Consider the following 20522-nt stretch of genomic DNA (forward strand, 5'->3'; position numbering starts at 1 on the left):
TCTATGTGCTTCTGTTACTGATATAATCAGAAAGACCAACTACTTTAGAGTGTGAATTTATAGGTTATGGGTGAAGTACGTTGGCAAAAGGGCAAACCTCTATCACCACAGTAAGTATAGGATACAAGTACTAGGTACAAATCAGATTACCATTTATTTGGTTATTTTCAAAAGAAAACAGTGAAGTGATAACAGCTCATGGCATTTTTCCACAATCTGTAGTATTCTGTAGGAAGGCTATAACCAATGTTTGCAGGTTTTGCATGATTCTTATATATTAAACCTGTTGGCTTGACCTGTTGTTCCAGAATATATTTTAATAAGAGAATTCAAAGAGAAAAATAATTTTGATAAACTTTTGGTTTTTTTGCAGTCTGTTTTACTGACATATAGCCCTTTCCCACTTTGGGAGTAATTGGTTGTTCTTACTTAATGTGTGTGTGTGTGTGTATATATATATAAATATATACATATTTCATTTTTTCTTTCTTCCAGGCTGCTGTATCCCAACAAGATGACATTTATGTATTTGATCTCCAGACCACTGCAATTGCTCCTTTTGTGACTCTGGATGTAGGGAGTATAAAAGGCAGATTTAGTGACAACGGTTTCCTCATGATTGAAAAGAAGAAAGCGGTTGTGTTTTATCCTTGGGAGCCTACCAGTGCTGAAGAGCTAGAAAAGTCGCTCACCCTGACATCTCTGATGGACGTTGCCTGAGGATTTCTTTCTAGTGTGAAAGAAAGAAGTGCAACAGGAGGAGGAAAAACTGAGAAGAATTTGACTCAAGTAGAAGTGATGTATGAGACGAGTTGACTGGAGAATACAATGTCTGTTTCTGTCATGTGTGAATTTTAACTGTTGGTTCAATGTAAACCAGCAACAAAACTTGATTATAATATATATATGATGCATTGAAAGTAAGGCTTTCTCAGGTAACTGGAAAAATATGTCCCACATAAAATGGGTGGGGTCAGCTGATGCAAGACAGCTAGCTTGAGTCCTCCAATTCCCTTGAGAGGAATCATTAGGTTATGAATATCTCATAAGTAAGAGGCAGGACAAATACGTACCTCCACACCCTGTTTGTAAAAACCCTTATTTTTTCCAGTTTCAGTATACTCAGAAGTGAATTTCATGGTAGGATAATCACAAGGTATCCTGGGGGTAAGGAGGAAGGACAGGGAGTGAAGCTGAGACCACCTCCACCGGCACATGAAAGGAGTTGGATGATGCCTTTTTGCCTTTTTTCACCCTTTTCCCACTTGATTCATCCCTGCTAGTCCTGTCCCTTCGGATCTATGGCAGTCACTCGGGGCAGGTGTTCTGCCTGCCTCCTGCAAGGTAGGCGTCCAGCTAGGCCTGACATCTGGGCTGCCTGGTCAGACATCAGCAGGATCTGTTCCCGCTTTCCAAAGGGGAATCAAATATAAGGCTTGTTTTCTTCTCTCTTCTCATGCAACATTGACCAATAACCTTGAGAGCTCTGCATCTTGCTTTGTCTGTGACTGCAGCTGTCAGGGAAGAGACTCTGCTGTTGTGTGGGATCCTGGATAATGTGGCGTGGTACGAGGCGTGCCTGGCTGTGGGAAAAGGGAGAGGAGAAGAGTTGGCCAAAAGTGCAAAGAGAAAGGAGGCAGTAGAGAGAAGAAATGGTCATGTGTGAGGATCACAGAGTTATAAATGGCTCCCTTTTCTCTACGACAGGCACAGTGCAGGGGCTGCTGTTGTCACTCACACATCGCTGCACAGCTGTTGTGTTACCTCCTAGTATCCCTCATGTGTGGCCTGTGACTCACGCTGATCCTCCTCTCCTTCCAGAGGGGTTGGCTTCGTTTCATTTATCAAGCAAATTGTGTCATAATTAGGTTTTATGTTTTGTTCTGCGTTCTTTAACCTCTTGTGTGTGTGTTACCTTTAAAATATGATATGGATATCATCAAAGGGAAACCTGAATATCTTAAATATCTCAGTGTGTGGGTTCCCAGTAGAAGACAGTGTTTACTCATGATGAGATCTGGTGGCATGTTATGCTCCTTAGGCCATGCAGAGTAACAGTGCTTCACCCTTTACTCTGTTTTTGAACAAGTTGTTTTTTAAATGTTTTGATCTCCTATGGAAATGGGCATTTGATACAAAGAAAATGTGCTTCAGGGTAGGGGGCTGCAGCAGTCTGTGCAGCCAAAAGCTGGAGATGTGGCTGTCATGAAGTCCAGGCTGTGGAGCTGTGCCGCAGGCAGGTTGCTGAACGTTGGCCTTGTGTGTCTGACGTGGTTTGAAATGCAGCTGGGGTTCCACGGGGAACCTGCCACAGTGCAGCCGCGTTGTCCTGCACAGCACCGAGCAGAATCAGCACTTCAGAGCAGAAAGTGCTTGACCAAACTGTGCTGGGGTTGTCCGCCGTCGCAGTGAAAGCTCCGTGCGGGTGACGTGTGCTGCTCATGCTGGAGTCTGGAGCAAGTGTGAGGAGGGTGCTTGTGTGTCCCATTTGTTGGTCAGTCCAAAAATCTGAAATGAAGAGCTGCTTTGTTGCAGTGACTGCAGTTTTAATGGCAAACAGATGAGCGTGTTGACTGATGCTTGGTAATCTGCGGCTGTTTTTGGATGGTTCATTAACCAAAACTGACCTAGTCCTGAGCAAGGGGGAAAAACTTGGACATAAAAGGGAAATGATGAATGGAAGTTCTTACAAATGCTTTTCTAGGTAATCAGAACAGCTAAGGAGAGCTTTTCTGATTAAAGAGTTGTTCTAGTTAAAAGAAGACACAAAAGTAATCAAAATGTGCATGTGTGTATGTGCCAGTATTTATGGATTATATAAAATAAATAGGGAAAATGATAGCCCTGAATAAAACAGAACAGTTAGAAAATGCGCACACACAATGACAGCACTTAAAGGTTACCCGAGAGGCATCTTGGGCCAACAGTATAAGAAAAATACATAGTTTTTGCAGTGTCCTGGGATCAAGTGGGATCCAAACAACAACAGAGTCCGGATAAGGTAAGGATGGAAGAATGCAGCCGCTGTGCAGAAAAGACGGAATAAATATTATTAATAAATATTACTGCAGAGTATTGGGAAAAGAACAGGTTGGTCAATGTCTTTGTCTTGCATTGATGTAGAAATGTCTCCAGGAAATCTAGCTGGAGTTTGAAAATGACAATAGTGTCAAACAAATCTGACAGAATTACTTCAAAGGATATTGAAAGGACTATCTTTAGACCAATGATATTTGTTCTAAGTGCATCTTGGAATAAAAATTAAGTTTCAGAGTCATAATAAAGATCTTTCAGATCTGTAGAAGCCATCAACCAGGAATTTGGATAGCTGTGAACTTGTTTAACCTGCCATGAATTTCAGGTAAAATCATGAAAGAATATGATGTGGTTCTTCAGCACTGAATGAAGTGGCTGTGCAACCTGTGCCCATCAGCAATGGTATACAGAAGAGCGTTCTTCTGTAAGATGCTTTTTGCTATTTTTGTTTTCAGTTACTGTATTGGCATAAAAAGGTTAAGAGAATTTTTTATTTGCTATTATTTTTGAAGGTCAGAGGCTCGCTAAAGCCTGTGCCCTTTCTTTCTCATTAGAAAACTTGAATTCACACTGTAATCAAAGGTTTGTGATTGCTTAAGCCAAATTCCTGGTCTGAAAGCAGAATCAATGGGGGAGGTTCCCTTCCATTATTGTCTTAATATCTTTAATATACTCCTTTGGTTTAACGGTGTAGCAGCAGGTTTGCATTTACAGGTGCTATTTCCTTTCTCCCCAGCACAGCAGTGGCTGTAACATCTACCTTGGTTGTCCATTTCCCCTCAGTACTTTTGCTGTTCCATACTGTGACGTACTTAATTACATTGTTCTGCCTTTGTCTCAGGTCAGGGCAAAGACAGGAATGCAACAATGAGGAGATCTTCAGAGTATCCATCGTATCTCACATCACCCGTAGCCACCTGAGTGCTGTTGCTGCTGCTCAGCTGTGCTTGTATGGCCAGGTGTATCTGATGGGCTGGGGATCGTCAGCAGGAGGACTAGGAAACACGTCTGGTAAGTGCCATGGTGCTTGTCCTCAGTGTCCTCAAAATATTGGTGGCAACAGTAGAGGGGAATAGCCTCATTAGTATTCTTTGAAGATGCAGTCTTGTGGTTCTTTGTTCAAGGGGTTGCTGGGGTAGCTCGTGCTGATGGATTTTGCTAATGGACAGAAGGGTGGAAGCTTTTTGCCCACCGGGCTCCCTCTGGGCTGTTCTCTGCAAATGACAAAAGCAGCAGTCAGAGTCCCCTTCAGCAGGAACAAATACCCTTCCCCAACACAACTTGAGACAGGTTTTGGTAGAAAGCTCTATGATGCTGATCAGTTCATTGTCCCAAAACTGGTCTCTGGCACTGATTTTGCTCCGAACCCATTCAGGACCTGCAGAAAAGGTCTGTCTGATGGTCAGAGAGCTGCAGAAGGCACCTCTCTGCTGATAATTTCTGCCACACAAGAAGATTTATTTTGCTCTGGTTTACCACAAACACTTGTTTGGAAGCTTTTCTGGATTTTCTACAACTGGTTTCCAAGAAAGAAGTGTGTATCTAGAATCCCTCCCTAAGTGCAGAGCTCTTTGTCAGTCTGTGGTGTTACCTGCTGTTTGCTTAGCTTGGGGCCTGGATGGGTTTTCTGCTTTAGAGGCATGTCTTTCTTCAGCACGTTTTTTTCTTGTAGGGCCCCTTTTGCCTTTGGAGATTTGTAGCAGAGCCACTTCAGTTATCTTCAGTCTGCTCTGGACTTGGAAACTGATCTTGAAATTGCTCTCACTGAGCCCATCAAGAAAAGTGCAGTAGTGCTCTTCCTTTGTGTAGATTTTTACGTCGTGGCTGGCTGGTGACCTGACCTACTGTCAGGAAGTGGCTGCGGTAGAAGGGACGTTACCGCAGGGTAGAAGGGCTGTGGATCTGGGCTGGTGAGTGGCTGGGTGATCCAGCACAGGAGCTCCAAATAACGTAGAGCTGTTGGCCTGGTGGAAGCGTGCTGTTGAGATACCACTGCTGAAACTTTCTTTAGAGTGGTGAGAAGTCAAAACCTGAAGTGCTGGCCTCTGGTAGCTCCTTGCAGACATTGTAATCTTCGGGCTTTTGCCAGCATTGCAGCTTGTCTCTGTTCATTCTTTATAGCGATCCCACGGTAAACAGTTACAGCTAAGCAGTAATGCTCTGGCATGCTGGGCACGCTGCCCCACTGATTTTGTCCGCTAGCACGTGAGTGTACCAGGATTTAAGCACTCGGCCTTGCAGGCTTCAGCTCACTTCCCCAACAGCTGTAAAGGAGCAGCGGTGTGAGCCAGCCCCCAGGTGGTTTCCTGTGAAAGAGCTCCTGGAGAGCTGGATCTCCTGCTAGGAGCTGTTCCGCGTTCGTGGTAGGGCAGGGGGCGGCTGCAGGGGCTGCCTGGCCGGGTGGCTGCTGAGGCGCTGAGGACAGCAGAGGAGCTTCCCGGAGGCAAGCCCAGTGCTCAGGACAGCGATGTGCTGTGCGTCGTGTACCGAGCTGCCTGCTGCTCAGCTGGGAGGCGTTCTGGCCACAGCTCCCAGTTTGTGCTGTGGCCAAACGTGTTTCTCGCCTGGGATGGTGAAGACAAAAAGATAGGAAGGTGATCGCACATCTGAAGGAGAAGCGAATCGTTAGTCATGCTCCCGTCTTTCTGGCAAACAGTAGCTGTTAACCAGAGCGTACCAGAAGGGGGTGGAGGTGTGTGTGTGTGCGTGCTGATTCACCCGGAGTGTTGGCAGCTGCCGCTCTAGGCCATGGGTAGCTGATGTTGTCAGTCTCAAGTGTTTGCAGGGTGCAGTGGTCCACAAATCTGCCCGCACTCCTCTGTATTGTGAAAGCAGTGAGGGTAAATGGATGGCTGAACGTTTTTTACAGCATTTGGTTTTCTCATTGACTCATTTAAAAGCTCTACAGGCTTTGTACATACTGCAGCATAGCTCTAAGTGGGGCATCAGACTACTTCATAACCCTAAATACAGAAAAGCATCTTCTGGGATTAACTTGTACTGTTTTTGCTTGTAGCAGTAGGAATCTTCTGAATCCAGCAAAAATTTGGACAAAGCCTTTGTTGGTCACTCCAGAACTGCTCTACTTTAACACGAGTGTGCTCCAGAAGAGCTGGAAGCTGTTGGGTGAGTGTTGATCATTGTATCTTGAGCTAATGAATGGTCATCATTGTTCTTGTCACTCCAAGGGAGGGAGAGTTGCTCTTTTTCCTTGAACACAGGTAAACAGCACTTCATGGGCCAAGAGAAGGGAGAAAAGATGCTTCCTATACCACTACATGCAAGTAAGATCCTCTCCACAGTCTACAGAATCTCTGAATGTTGCCTATAACTTTCCGCTATCACATTTAGCTTTCAAGTCTCTGAATACATCATAAGACGGCACTGGAAACTTAAAGCTGTGGCAGTGACTCTAAAAAATAAAGGTCAGTTGAACTTTCTGAATAGTCCTTTTTACACCAAACGCAGAGAAGATGTGTAGAGTTCTGTTGTCAGTTTATTTTTGCTCCATTCCGCAAGTTTCTGGTGTCTGTTACTGTAGTACAGTAGCAAAATGATGTACCAGATCCCAATTACCACAAGTGCAGATTGTTTAGAATTATTTCAGATTTTGATCCTCAGTGTAATTTATATATACGTTAATAATAAACTTGATTGAGGATGCCCAAAGGTCATGTCTCCCTATGGACCAGGAGAAAAAGCTTAATTAATTAGTCTTTTTTTGGTATTGATCCCTTAGAGCATTGCAAGCATTTCCAGATCAATCTCTGCATTCTCTGCCAAGGAGAAGTGTGACTAGCACTCAGAGGGACAAAACGGCGATGCAGGCTTGTTAGGATCTGTTTGAAGTTGTTGGTTGATGCGTTTTGGCCATACCTCTGGTGTTTTGTTTGTGCACAGCAGGCTTCCTGCACAGTGATGTTAGAAGAGAGCTCTGCGGTGTGGGCCTTGTTTCTGTAGCCCAGAACCTCTTGTTTCCTCAGAGGTACTATGGAGTAGATGGGGACAACACCTAGGCCTGCGGGGTGTAGTGAGGTCCACACTTGAACTTACTGTGCCGAGTGAGACAGGTTTCTGTATAACCCAGTTCTAGACAGGAGCACTTGGGCAGTGAGCTCCCGGGCTCTTGCAGGCCTGTTTTTTTGGTTTATTTTGTCACACTTGGGAAACAGGAGTAGCACTTCTTTCTGCTCCAGATGTAAGGATAAATCTGTGTCTGAGGGGAGTGAATGAGGCATATCAGTCTCTCGTAGTAGTTAATTATTATGAGGAACACAGCAGCTTTACATGTTTCTGTTAAGACTTGTCTGCACTGCTTGTACTTTCTCTTGCAGAGCGCGGTTCTTCTGTGTGCTTGCTTCTTCCTCACGGCTGCAAGGAGGCAGCAGTGTGCTCTGGCACTCCCACCCCGGTGTGGTGCTGGCCTCCTTCCAGGTGCCAGCAGCGCAAGGCAGCGTGCCCCGTACAGGCTGACCACGTACCAACAGGGATAAAGGTAAGGCAGAAAGCACAAAGCTGCGTGTATGGGCATTTTCTTTTAACTGAGCTGCTTGAGGTAAACAGCGGGTGCTCTGCTAAGTTCCCTCTGCCGGACTGGAACGACACAAAAAGAAGCAAATGCGTCTCCTACTAGGTGTCAGGACACTTAGTGTGCCCTGTGCTTGCTGGTGGCTTCTGCCTCCTGCTCTTGCCTACTCCTGACAAACTGCATGGCTGCAGCACATACGTAAAGTGCCTCCAGTTAAAGGAGGTGGGAAAATCTGCTGTATTATGTGACCTTACTCTGTCACAGAGAAGTTTAGTGTTCCTGTTTGAGTTAGTGAGAATGATTTTAAATTAATATTTTTCTATAGCTAAACCAAAAACAAAAAAAAGGTCTGAAGCCTGTTTTGTTAAATAGACTGAAACAGAGTTGCTTCAAAGGGACTGCAAGGAAAGAAACTAGCATGTCATTTACAGTATGTGAATATAGGGGGCCTCAGACAGCTCTCCTGCTGTTCGTTGCATGATCACTCACCTGATGAATAACAGTTATGCAGCATTTGGCCATGAAGTACGTAAGAAAATACAGACCCAAGCATCTTCTGCTGGTTTAAAAGCAGAGCAGGGCCAGAAGTAAGGCAAAAGGTGCTCATCACCAGACAGCTTGCCCTGGGGACCTGCAAGGTTGTAGAAACCTCGATGGAAGTCTCTGCCGCCCCCCCGAGCTGTGCTGGAAATAACGTGACAGTAGAAGGTACATTGACTCAGAAACTCTGATAGGGCTGAAAAAGCTTTTCCAGTCCCAGGACATGAGATCTTTTACTGTTTCTGCATAAAAAAATAGTTGCAGTTGGAATGCAACAGACAACTACATTCATTGAACAAAAATCCACCCACCTATGACACTGCATCTGTAGGTTATACAGATGGCAATTGAAAGAAAGCATGGTTTTTTCTGCTGTTCTGCATCCTGTTTGTCTGGATGTAATTCAGCTGAATATGAAATTATTTCACAAGTTTTTTTTTCACTGACCATGGCTTAATTCATTACAGCAAATACTGATAAGTAAAAATTCTCAAGGCTTATTTTGATTACTTTTCTCAGGAACTACACCAGGTTACTGAAGACTGCTGTGAACCAAGAACACCACTGTCAGCGCTCCACCTCTGTGTCAAAACAGCTGACTGCAAGTAAGTGGTACGGTGTAACGGTGCTTTGCATTCTCATAATGAAATCTGATGCCTGTTCTGTATACTTAGTAGGGCCAACATCTGTAAGCATTACTCACCACCTCACTCACCGCAATTACCATGAAACAAAAAGAAACACTGCTCAGGAACACAGTCATAGAAGAGTTTTTAGATAGCCCAAGGAAGAACCATCGCTATGGTTTTGTTGAGATGCTCCAAAGTTGGTTTCAGTATAAATGGCTCTGTGCTGCCATAATTACGCGAAGAGATCTAACCAAGACCACAAACAGAGGCTTAGTTCCAAAGCACAGATGCTCAGCAGTAGCTGATGCTCCTGGTCTCACCCTGTAAAAGATACTCAAGCTTGAAGACAAGTGGCTTTCTACCCTTCATTTATTTCAGTACTGTGAAATCAGCTTATTTTTATATCAATTCCTAAAACTGAAATGCTAAATCTTCAGTAACTCAATTTGAAAGATGTAAAAATGACAGCAAGTGTAGACAAGGGATTTCATTTTGGGTTTTTATTATAAAAGTAAAATAAAAATAAGCTTTTAAAAAGCACACTTTTTTTTTTGAAAGGAACTGATATAAAAAACTATTTACAAGTAGGAAAATGCCAAACTTGATTTTTTTTTTGAATAAGAGGCACAAAAGTTAGGTTTAAATACATTATTTGAACTATACAAGATTCTTTGCTTTAGCATTCTCTTTTCTCTCTGAGTTGTCATTGCTGCAATTGAAGTCATGATTTTTCTTTGCCAGTCATTCTATGAGTTTTTTTTCAGACAAGTGTGCTGCAAAAATTATGAAGGGAGCAGCTAGAAACTATCCTTTGATTGCTCTGTGTGCCTTACCTCTTTGTGTTAAGTGAGTTGCTATTATGCTTTAACAAGGAGTGACTTTCATCTATAAAAGAAAATCCTCACATGCCAGGAGAGCTCCGTCAGTCATTCAGTGTCTGGTCCCGTGTATTGGTGTGGCAGTAGAGCCCTGGTTCTGGTACGTGGCTTGTTAAGTGGATAAAATTAAATGCACTTGAGGAAGGAAGCAATGGCCAGGCGTTGCACACTGAAGTTCCCATTGGTTCAGATTCGTGTGTGGTTCCTCCAGAGTGTTTTTAGTTGTGAATTTACTTCCCTCTGGCTGGGATGGTGCCGGTGTAATTCTAAATGTCACGTTTGTTCTTGTGTCTGCATATTGCTAATTGAGTATTGCTAGTTAGCTATATAATTGCTTTGCACTGAGCTTTCATGTCCATAGCCGAGGTTGATTTTGCTGAGTGTTATTGATGACTTGCTGTTCAGAGAGTCTGAGTAAGTAAAGCTCAGTTTGCGGAAGGAGGTCTCCACACCACTGTCGCATGTGCTTTCATTGTCTTGAAATTTGCTATTATAAACTTCACCTGAAAGAGACAGAGAGAGAAGGGAAATGCATTACTGTTTGCTTTGCTTCCGCAATGTCCTGAAAAAACAGAGGAATACAACCCACTAGGTTAAAGCTCTTGTATAGGAAAATAACTGTAGCTTTAGATATAGCAATAGGAAAAGCTGAGCTGGATGTTTTTAGTTGACCAGAGCATGTGATCAGCAGCAGCAGTCATTTGTGCAAGATCCCCAAAAGGAGTGTCTGACTGCAAGAGAGCCCTATCCAAGCTGAAGGTGTGATGAGGTCTCGGTATGACTCAAACAGTGGTCACCATATTACAGAGTTCAGTAGTATTTTTCAAAACAGCTGTTTAAAAAAATAAAATACATAATGCAATCCATTCATGTTGCAAAGCAGCAGAACCCCTCTTTAAGGGGTTAAAGAGTCTAAGGGGTAAAATTAAGCTAAAGAGGCAAATATGTACAAGCACAGTTCTGAAAGGTGTGAACACTCATTCCATGACTGAACAAACAATGTTCTATAAAGCGTAAGGTTAGACTAGGATGGAGTTACTGTGTTTGCTTTTTTCCACCAGAACTATCTACAGTATTTGCATGTAGCGTGAATGTCTACATTAGGGTGCTGGCAGCAGAACTGGCCTTTGAACAGGGCAGCAGGAGGAAACAAATGTTTTCGTTACTTAACATGGCCAGGCAGGGCGAGAAAAAATGGTTTGAAACTCGTGATGTTTTGCTGTCAATTTTACCTGTGTCCCTCTTCGCAAAGGTGGGCGGAGATGATGAAAGAAGAGCTTCTATGGTGTTGTCCTCCTGGTGAGGCTGCCTTTGCGAGATGGATTGTGCGTTCTGAATGATTTCAATGGCTTCCGTGTGATCCATCTGTCTCAAAGCAGCACTCAGCTCTTCAATTGTACCACCAGAAACCTAAGAGAAGACAACAGCAGATGCTCAGCACCACCCAGGCTAGCTAAAACCAACGGGCCGCACTGTCGCGCTGTGCAGGAGGACGACGCTCAGCACACAGCAGTGTGTTCTTTATAACCTGTAACAGCCACATTACCTCATAGTTATCTAGCAGAGTTCTTGATGGGGAAGGGCACAACCTGAAGGCGTTACAAAGTATGCCAAGGCCCAGCTTTTGTGCTAGAGTAAACCAGTTTTTGCTTGGGTCACGTCCTTCCAATACTTTGCAAAGCTGCATCTTGATGCTTTCATTCAGCTCTCTTATATGTCCTGGGGAACAGAGAAATATGTTTATTATTTATACGAATCATGCACCAGTTCATTTCTAAGCAGAAACAAAGCCAAATTAAAGAGCATCTATTTTAGTGTCCATTGGGGTTTACTAATATATTGGTATAATCTTGAAAATTTAGTACCTTGTGTCCTTGTGACCTACCTCTTTACAGAATCATGCTCATTCTAAGGATGTGTGTACGGGGAAGGGTATCCCTCTTCTCCCTCCCCAGCTCACTTACAAGGAATGGTGGGGTTATTTCTTCTGCAAATATGCTTTCAGTACTCAGCTGTTAACTTAACAATATCCCTCTAGTAATTATCTTTACAGATGATACCTTGTGTCAGTAAGTCCTTCGAAACTGCTGCTGCTGGTTTGTAAGGCTTGTCATTTAATATGTCGTACACCTAAGAGAATACATTAAAGTCAGTATTTAGCAAAACCTGGTTATTTGTCCATTATCTTGACAAGTCACAGTGTATTGTTTATACAATCCTGTTCAACAAAAGTAGTCTGCAAAGTGGGGCTTTCTTCCAGTACAATCCCAGTAGTATTTCATTTTTTATTTTCATTTTTATTATTTTCATATTTTATTTTTTTTTGTGGCTCAGTAAGTTTATTTTTGATGTCAATTCAGGTGTTCCCATAGTTTGTAAACATTTAAATGACTGTGGAAGAAATTAAAGGAATTGTGGTGGGGGGAGAGCTGAACTATCATCTAATACTTAAAAAAAGCAAAACAAAACAGAGGAAAGATCACATACCTCACAATTGGACGCCATATCCAGTGGTGTTGTCCCAGGTACTATTCCTTCATCATCATCATCATCTTTCATATCCTCTAGATCAAACAGTGGCTCAAAGTTCTCAATGTGAGGATCTGCACCTGGAAAACAAGGGTGCAAGAAACTCCTAAGAAAATGCTTCAATACTTAAAACATGTATTCTAAGTTTTGAATTGCAAATCTGCTAATTTAGCTACTCAAGCTAAACACAGTTTAAGTCAGCAAACAATGTTTTCAATCAGCTGAAGTTAAATACTGTCTCATCCCTGTAAAAATGCTACTTTCTGTTAAATAGATAGGAAAAAAATGGCAAGCAGCATGTTAAGGCCCAAAGAAAGATTTTGATTATATAAACTGACTTCCAGTCCTGTTCTTGGCTCATGGGACTGTGTACGTCCTGAAGCAGTGTTGTGATGCTTCTTTTTGTAGTGTCAGAGATAAGTATGAATATTATTAAAAGACCAAGCACCCAGTTAGAGCAGTGGGAGGCTTGGACTTCTGCGTCAAAGGAGAAAACTCAGGTATTAAGGGTCTAAAGAGAACTGAAAAAATGCTCCACTAGATATTCAAAATAACTCTACCACAGTGATATGAAATAGAAGACACTAACAAACTTATGTTTCAGTAATCTCTTTCTGTCTTTAAAGCAGTCCAACCCATATCCCAACTATGTAACAAGGTCTCTGCTTCTTCAGATAGAAAAAAAAAATACACAAGACATGCTTGAAAGCTTTCAAGAGTGCTTGGGAGGTTTTTTTTCCATGACTAACTAATTTGCCTTTTTTAGCCATTAGATGGTGCTAAAGAGTAGCAGAGGACCTGAAAGTAGGACTTCCCCGTGGAGAAACAAACCTCCGTCTTTAATATCTGTCTTCTGCTCTGAGCCGTTCTTTTCTGTGTGCAGCCTCCTACCCTGAACTGCCACAGTTAAACAAAATGCTCCTGCAAATATCTGATTCCATACCTGCTGCTTTGAGAACTGCTGCCAATTTTGTAGAGCCCCTTCCAGCTGCTATGTGAAGAGGTGTTGTCCCATCATATGTAGTGCTGTTCACGTCTACATCAGTCTAAGTTGTTGTTGCAAGAGAAAAAGAAAAGTGCTATTCATTTATACAATACACTTGCAGAGACTCGTGTCTCCATAAACATTGCTACTGTGCAAATAAGCACCATTCCACACCTGTTTGCATAAAAACTCTAATCATTGTCTGAAAAGAAGGAATTAGAAAGTAACTACAACTCTTTGCACACAAGAATAGATGGTGGTTGTACACTTAGAACTACGGCAGGAGACACGGCGTATCAACCCAAATAGGTCGGGTAGATAAAATTCAAAAGCCACTTTGCATCCTGTAATAATAATCAGATAATAAAATAATAAAACTATTATCTGATTACCCGCAACATTCGGAGGTCGCCGAACTCTGCCTTCCCACTGCCCTTCAGGAGAAGAGCAGACAGGCCCGTAGCAGCACATCTGTGCAGATACCCAGGAGAGCTACCGCGGTGAGCGGTGGGTGTGCACAATTAAACGCGCTAAGCTCAAGGTGTTAAAGAGATGAGACAAATATTTATGGATACACACAGCTATCTCTCTGTGCACATCTGTATACGCATTCCACCTGGCAATGCTAAGTGATTCACTTGTTCCTGAGTGGGTTCGTGGGCTGCTGGGGTTACGCAGTGCAAATTAAACATGGCACATGCAGTCAGGTCAGGGTCACAAACTGCATTCCTCAACTTACGCAAAAGGTTCATCGGCAGCGCTCAACAAGTAATAATAACGTCAGCAATAATTTTGCCATTATCCCAATTTAGGCACTCACGTCAATAAACAGAGAAAAGCATTACTTCTGTTCCACAGAAACACTGGCATATTTTTGTGACTTTTAAAATACATAACTGAAAAGACCTGGGAGAAAGAAATTCTGCCCTCACCTCAAGCAACAGGTAGCCCGCCAAAGGGATGTTCTCTAGTTCAACAGCTAAATGCAATGCAGTTCGTCCAGATTTTTGTTCCTGAGCGTTGACGTTAACTCCAGCAGCAATCAGTTGTTTGAGACAGGACATGCTGTTTGCCATCACCACCATGTGAATTGCACAGAGACCTACACAACGCAAAACCCATTCGTCGTGTGCATTAATATTTGACAAGTACAGAAATGTCAGAATTATCAGATTTTAAGTGGTTGCATACCTTAAGAGTCTGTAACATGACCGAGAGTTACTGTAGCTACCTGAGCACAAGTGACTTACTTTGCTTGTCTATGTACTAAAGATGGTGTTAATAAAAATGTTCTTTGTGCATAAACTGGAACTAGTTGTGTTGCTGATGGTGACTCAATGCCATACACAAAAAAAAAAGCAAATTGGAAGGTGGAACAGAAGGGGGGAACTGAAGAGCTCACCTAGACCATCTTGTTGCCTTAAAGGAGATTAAATCCCTTCGAGAAATATTCTGGGGAATAACTGATGCTTCTGTAAGGTCAGACAGCCCTATCACCTCATAATCAACCGTGGTGGCTCAAAAAGAGAATAATAAAGCCTTATATTAAAAAAAACCAAAAAAAGTAAAAATAAATAACCCTTCTGAGGAACTTAACACAGGTTTTTTTTAAATCACATAATGACACTCTACGTCAGACATTTTACCATCTAGTGCAAGAGTACTAATTTGAAATGACCTGTGCCATTGAGAAGTGGGAGACTTGGGTCTTTGTGGGTATTTTATAAGCTCTAATTCTGCATGGTCAAAAAGTGCTAGGTGTGAAACTTGACACTAGTCCAGAAATTATTTTTGAGGGGATTTCATTCACTAGAGAGGAGGAACCACTTCTTTTTTGGGGGGCAGGGGGAGGATGTTTAAGCAGTGCTTATATAAGGCATGCCAGAAGGAACACAGTGCTTGAAACTCTGTGAGATTAAAATATCTACAGTAACAAAAAGTTCAAATCCATACTGTATAATATGGACATTATCAATCATTATGTTCTGTGTAACCAGAAAACCTATACATCTCTGTTCTCTCATCTGTGACTGCAGGCATATAAAAGCAAAGGTTATTGTGTGCACAAAGGGGGAAGGTGCTATTTTCAAGCACCGTTCTCAGAAATGGTGGTGTGCTCGTCTAGTAGGTAAGCGTAAAACACAGCTGTCATCCTTCACCTACCTTCACCATTGAAGAGGTCGACCATTGAAGGTATCTTCTTATGCTTGAGGAGTAGACTCAAAATCTTGTCGTCTCCTTCAGCAGCAGCTAAATGTAGGGCAGAATTACCGTGGCGATCCAGAAGGCTGACATCTGCTCCAGCCTTCAGCAAGTCTTCCACCATCTCTGCCTGCTTTGTGATTACTGCCAGGTGCAAGGGGGTCTGGAAGTGACAGAAGTGAGCCATGAGAGGATGAGCAGCAGCCACAACACTGACCAGAGATCTCTTAACCCAACAAAAGCTCCTTGTGTGAGATGTTACTCCACTTTAAAGCTCACACAGGTGAAAAGTTTGTGCACGTACTTTTTTCTACTGTACACTACAGATAGGGTTTTTATTTGAAATAAAAGCCACCTTGCTGCCATCAGCACTCAGACTTTGGGAGGAAGAAAGACGTTGCCTACTCTCTAAGACCAGGGGACTGACCTGGCCCTTTGGGAGTTGCGGTGCAAAGGACTTGGGAAATGTCCCAGGGATAATCCCTGTACCCAGGTGCTGTAACCCTGCTTCCAGCTGCCCCATAGCCAAGCTCCTACTACAGAGGAAGTCCACGTGCTTTCTAGAACCTCTTAAAGTCTGCCTTTCTCACTAAACCATGCTCTAATTTTGTTCCTAAAAAGCAGGTTCTGAGACATGGGTTTAGGATCTCCGTATCCCTTAAAACGACTCTAGACAGAAAAAAATCTTGCTGTTCTGTGCATTAGTCAAAGTGCAGATTACACAGCATCTCGCCTAGCTAGCTGATTCTATTTGCAGGTTTTCCATTTTTGCACAAAGACACCTGCAGCACTGAGAGGATCTCAGGCTGAGAGGTTTCAAGTATTTCCAAATGTTGATTGTATACTGCATTCTTGACCATCTTGCCAGTAAACAGCATCATGGGTAACACTGTCAAAGATGTATGTATTTAACAGTAAGGCGTTCCAGTGAGGTTTGGGAAATCATATTCCTAACACTAATATAATCTGAAAAAACGCACGAGATTCCATCTCTGTCCTATTATTCTGACATTAACAGATATGCCTAATAAAAAGGACTAATTCCAGCTTCGTACAATAAGCTTGTGTTTGTTAACAGAATTGCCAGCACATTTGCAATTACTGAATTTACAGGATACGTGTAGGATTCATCTTTCAGAATATCTGTAGAGAAGAAAAATCCTGGCTTAAACCTACATTTCCTCCCATCACTGGCCTGAGGTTTAAGTAGAAATAGAACAGCTGTAGAGGTCCTGGCAGTTAGATTTATGTCTTGCATGGAGCACAGCTTTGCTTCCTATTTCTGTTAAACAGAGGGCACACAGAATTCAATTGAGAATCTTCTTGCTTTCATTGCCTTCCATATTTCAAACTTCCTTTATGTGAACATAAAAATGAAATGTGAAAGAGAACAAAAAAGTCAAAATAAACCCTCTGGGATTATCTGTGTAGCATAAAGTCCTGGCTTTGCCATTTACAGCTTGGAGCTGAACAGAAGGAAACGGCACAAATGTCAGGAGTGCTGCCATGCAAAGTCCAGCTGGCTCCCTTTGGGACAACTGAATGGTGCACACACTTGAAAAGAGTTTCTTTTACAGGCAGGTTTCCACAGCTCTTTTTAAAGCCCATCTGAGTTACAATACAAAAAACTCGGACTGTGTCCTAGATCAAGTTGAGAGAGAACTGTGCCAGGCTGCTAAGAGGTCTTTTTCTACTAGGTAAAAGGTATGGGGATGTTTTTCTTTGTTTTCTGATACACTGTGAACCAAGAAATGAAAGGGAAATGTTGGTGCTCATATGACGGGCACAGGTACCACCCGGGCTACAGGAAGGGCAGAGTTTGTTACAGCTTTCACAGCAACCGACAACTCATCCTGACTTATCCTATGTTAAAAAGTTTAAAAGAGCCCGGAGTTGTCTGTAATCTGTACCACTGGTTTAATAACAGAGAAGCCAAATAATGAAGACATAGTCTGAAGAACTTAGTATTTGGGGTCTACCCTAAAATAAACACATGGAGATGTTTCTCTCAACATCAAGGGGAGTTATGAATTAAAACAGTGAAAACATGCTCCTGTTCTTCCACCACCTTACAATGTGTCACTGTGTTCCTCTGTGAATTTCTCAGCTGGTTTGCGTTACAGTCTGATCTGGGCTCACTCCAATAAACAGAAGAAAAATAAGACGGCAAGTAGCACAATTATTGCTGGCAGAACAATCAACATCACCTATCCCACCACAACAGCATACCTGATAAAGGTCATTCCTCATGTTGATAATGTCGTTATAATTCAAATCTGGGATCACGTCCAAGAGGTTTTTAACCAGTTCTGTATGAAGGTGGATAATTGCTAAATGAAGGACACTGAAACAAAAAAAAAAACAAACAGATTATTTTCAGATATTTAACAGATTATTTAAGTATTTTCAAATGTATTCTATAAAATCTAAGATTTTGTTGTACATCTGACTGAATTCTGATAGAAACATTTGACTATTAGAAGTTGTGAATCCAGCACTAAAAAGCAGCACCTAAAATGAATCCTAGTATTAAAAAAGGCTAGTCAGATCATAGCTGTGTTTAACTCTTCAATCACAAAAGCAGAATCAGGTTGGATTTTGCGGGTCCTGAGTATGACTTTACTAGTCTAATAAGTAAAATCTTTTTATCATGTAAGAAGAATTGTCTCAGAACTTGTTTGAAATCCCCAGTTTTTGTGCCTTTTTTTTTTTCTTCATGTTTTGAATTACACAGGGCATGAACATCTCTTACTGTCAAAACCTTCCTCCAGAATTTCCACAAGTCTCTACCACCCAAGCAGATTTTCCCTTGGGGGTTTCCCCAGCTCTGTGGGTTTTTCTTTTCTTCCTTTTCAAACAGAAAATGACTAGGGCCTTGGGCCCGGTGACTAACAGCCACAGGATTTGCAGCAGTGGCCAGAGATGTCATGTTGAAGGAAAAAACTGTTTTAGGACGTGAGTTACTCTGCATAGCAAGGCTCCACTTCTACTGGGCTGACGCAGCAGCCTTTCCTGTTTTCTGCTCTAGAGCCAGCTCCAGCCAGAGTGGCTGGCCATGCAAAACACCGCCAGGAGAAAAGCAGGTTGTGAATCTCATCGCCCCTCTACACAAGAGCTCGATTTGTCTCGTTCCCTTGAGATGTCATTTCAAAGCCATGCTCTTTGTTTTGAAACATACCTTACCAAGCTCTCCCTTATCTGATGTGGCCAGCCTCTAGATTCTTTTTAGCGTAGTGCTGGAGACACGCAACATCAGCACAGGACATCTCACCTTAGAAACAATTTGCTCTTCTGTTGCCTTTACTTCTCTTTCCTGAAGCAAATATTTTAATTTAGCCCCGTGGAGGCAAAGTGTCATAATGCCCTCGGACTTCACGAGATCGGTGGTACTGGTACGAACGCAGTAACAGCGGGTGAGTGCTGCTGCGTGCTCACTGCAAATATATGCTAATCACAGGCTAATGTATTTTGTCTCAGAGCCATAAAACACAACACAGGGTCCCAATGAAGGTATTTTCATTCCCTCAAGACTACTCTGATGAAAGATCAGCAAAACTGTTGTCAGCAACATTTCTTTAATGGCTTAAGCAAAAAATTTATAGTCTTTGCCACAAAATTTTAATGACTAAAATGAATGTTTGGCAGAACTGATTTATGAAATTTGGCTTTTTTTTTTTTAACAGCTCCTGTGAGAGAGCTGCAAAGCAGTCACCGAAACTTTTTGTTTTGTTAAATAGCTGCAGAATAATTTATATGTATTACGTGCTCATAGACTAAACTCCTTCCCAGGAGAAAGGTCACATGAGCTTGAGCCTCGCATACTTGCAGGTACATCTTGAAACTATTTATCATCACGATTAAGTACTTTGACTTTGTTGAAATGCCCTGCAAATCCAAATCTGGGTAGCACCTTACTGATGTTTAAATGTAGGTCCTGCTTGCTAGGACTGAGATCAATACTCCTTCCCCTCCAAAAAACAAATAAAAAAACAACCACAAACACACACAGAAGCTGTATTGTCCCAAGTGCTAGCAGGCTTTGTTGCTAGCACCTGCCTCATCTATATTGCTGCTTTCCTCAAAGCAGACATTAGGTTGCCAATTGGGAAGCAAAGCAAGTAGCTAGCTGTGATTTTGCAGTATTTACGTATGCTGTTTATCAGTAATCTGAGGCCTGTTTTCACCGAAAGCAGAGTGAAAGTAGTAGCCTCTCACAGCATAATCAAACAGTAGGGTAGGCCTGTTTCAGTCACTTGTAATTTTCCGTCTAGTTAGAGACCTTAAGGCTTACAGGGCTTCTACTGTACAAAATACTGCAATTTAAGGAAACATAAGAGATTGCACAGGGGCTGCTCAAAGCCTGCCAGCTAAAACAGTGACAATGTGAAAATGTCACTTGCTTACCCAAGAGAGGTTATCTTTGTTTGTGTTCAGAATCACTTCCATTGAATTTGCTTTTAAATAACTACTAATAATCTGATCCTTGCTGTATTTCAGTTCGAGTCCCACAAAATGTGCATAGCTGTAGAGCAGCAAAATGGATTTCTACTCCAGCTCATGTTATTGAAGGACTGGACAGGAAATATTAGCAGCAAAGCACCCCCCAAACATCCATGCAATCTCGTGGAAGACAACAGTACACTACAGACACAAGCAAGAACAAAATACAGTCCTCTGGGAAGAAACTGGTGTCAGTGGGAGAAAAGCAGCAAGGACCCACTAGCTATTACTTCTACATCTCCCAGCACATCTGCAACTTAAAATTCCCTATGAAAAGTTAAGGATTTGCATGGAATAAAAAGCAGGCCACTCTCCTTCAGCACAAAGCTGATGATCCCCATCAGCTGTGTCTCATGACGTGAGCACAGCACTTCACACTGCGATGATTGGAAGTAAAAAGAAGGCAGGCAGACTCACAACATCTTTGACACACTCTCATACACAGGTTATTTTCTGAGGGGTACAGGATGAACAAACTTTGTGATGGAAGCAACTTTTTTTCTGCAAAAGCAGCACAGATTTCTAAGTTGCAACTGTACCTCTCCCAAACAGCAGAAAGGGGAATGGTGTTCATTTGACTGATGTTCATTTGAGTGGTGCTGTAATCCACAACCAGCACCCACAGGAGATGGGACAAACTGACTGCCATCAAAGAGGTGATTTTCAGGCCAGCAAGCAGAGGTCCTTGCCAGCAA

The 20522-nt window shown here is 42.4% G+C and overlaps 3 protein-coding genes across 5 annotated transcripts in view; 2 read left to right on the forward strand and 1 right to left on the reverse strand.

Moving 5' to 3' along the window:
• The window catches only part of MANBA (mannosidase beta), a 47704-nt gene extending 46784 nt beyond the window's left edge, over positions 1-920 (forward strand). Inside the window, exon 17 of the mRNA XM_083835519.1 lies at positions 496-920. Within this exon, the coding sequence (XP_083691645.1) occupies positions 496-720 (225 nt within the window). The 3' untranslated portion in view covers positions 721-920. The remainder of the gene's footprint in view (positions 1-495) is intronic.
• A 138-nt stretch (positions 921-1058) lies between these two features.
• On the forward strand, positions 1059-20521 carry LOC310899309 (uncharacterized protein). 2 transcript variants are annotated; one of them, XM_083835595.1, is made up of 6 exons: positions 1059-4047; positions 6053-6162; positions 6258-6320; positions 7371-7531; positions 8624-8709; positions 19825-20521. In XM_083835595.1, the coding sequence occupies exons 3-6, from the start codon at positions 6272-6274 to the stop codon at positions 19847-19849; spliced, it is 321 nt and encodes a 106-aa protein (XP_083691721.1). In that variant the 5' UTR covers positions 1059-4047; positions 6053-6162; positions 6258-6271; the 3' UTR covers positions 19850-20521. The 2 variants fall into 2 exon arrangements, with proteins under 2 accessions (XP_083691721.1, XP_083691722.1); XM_083835596.1 differs by lacking the exon at positions 19825-20521 and adding an exon at positions 12907-13077.
• NFKB1 (nuclear factor kappa B subunit 1) overlaps positions 9219-20522 on the reverse strand; it is a 58086-nt gene continuing 46782 nt past the window's right edge. For both annotated transcript variants that reach the window (XM_083835507.1, XM_083835506.1), the window contains exons 16-24: positions 17557-17671; positions 15289-15490; positions 14058-14227; positions 13084-13186; positions 12099-12220; positions 11672-11741; positions 11158-11330; positions 10844-11021; positions 9219-10114 (exon numbers count right to left, since the gene is read on the reverse strand). In XM_083835507.1, coding sequence (XP_083691633.1) covers positions 9927-10114; positions 10844-11021; positions 11158-11330; positions 11672-11741; positions 12099-12220; positions 13084-13186; positions 14058-14227; positions 15289-15490; positions 17557-17671 — 1321 coding nt within the window. In that variant the 3' untranslated portion in view covers positions 9219-9926. The remainder of the gene's footprint in view (positions 10115-10843; positions 11022-11157; positions 11331-11671; positions 11742-12098; positions 12221-13083; positions 13187-14057; positions 14228-15288; positions 15491-17556; positions 17672-20522) is intronic.

This window comes from Anser anser (assembly GCF_964211835.1).
Source record: "Anser anser genome assembly, chromosome: 4".
NCBI classification, from domain to species: Eukaryota; Metazoa; Chordata; class Aves; order Anseriformes; family Anatidae; genus Anser; species Anser anser.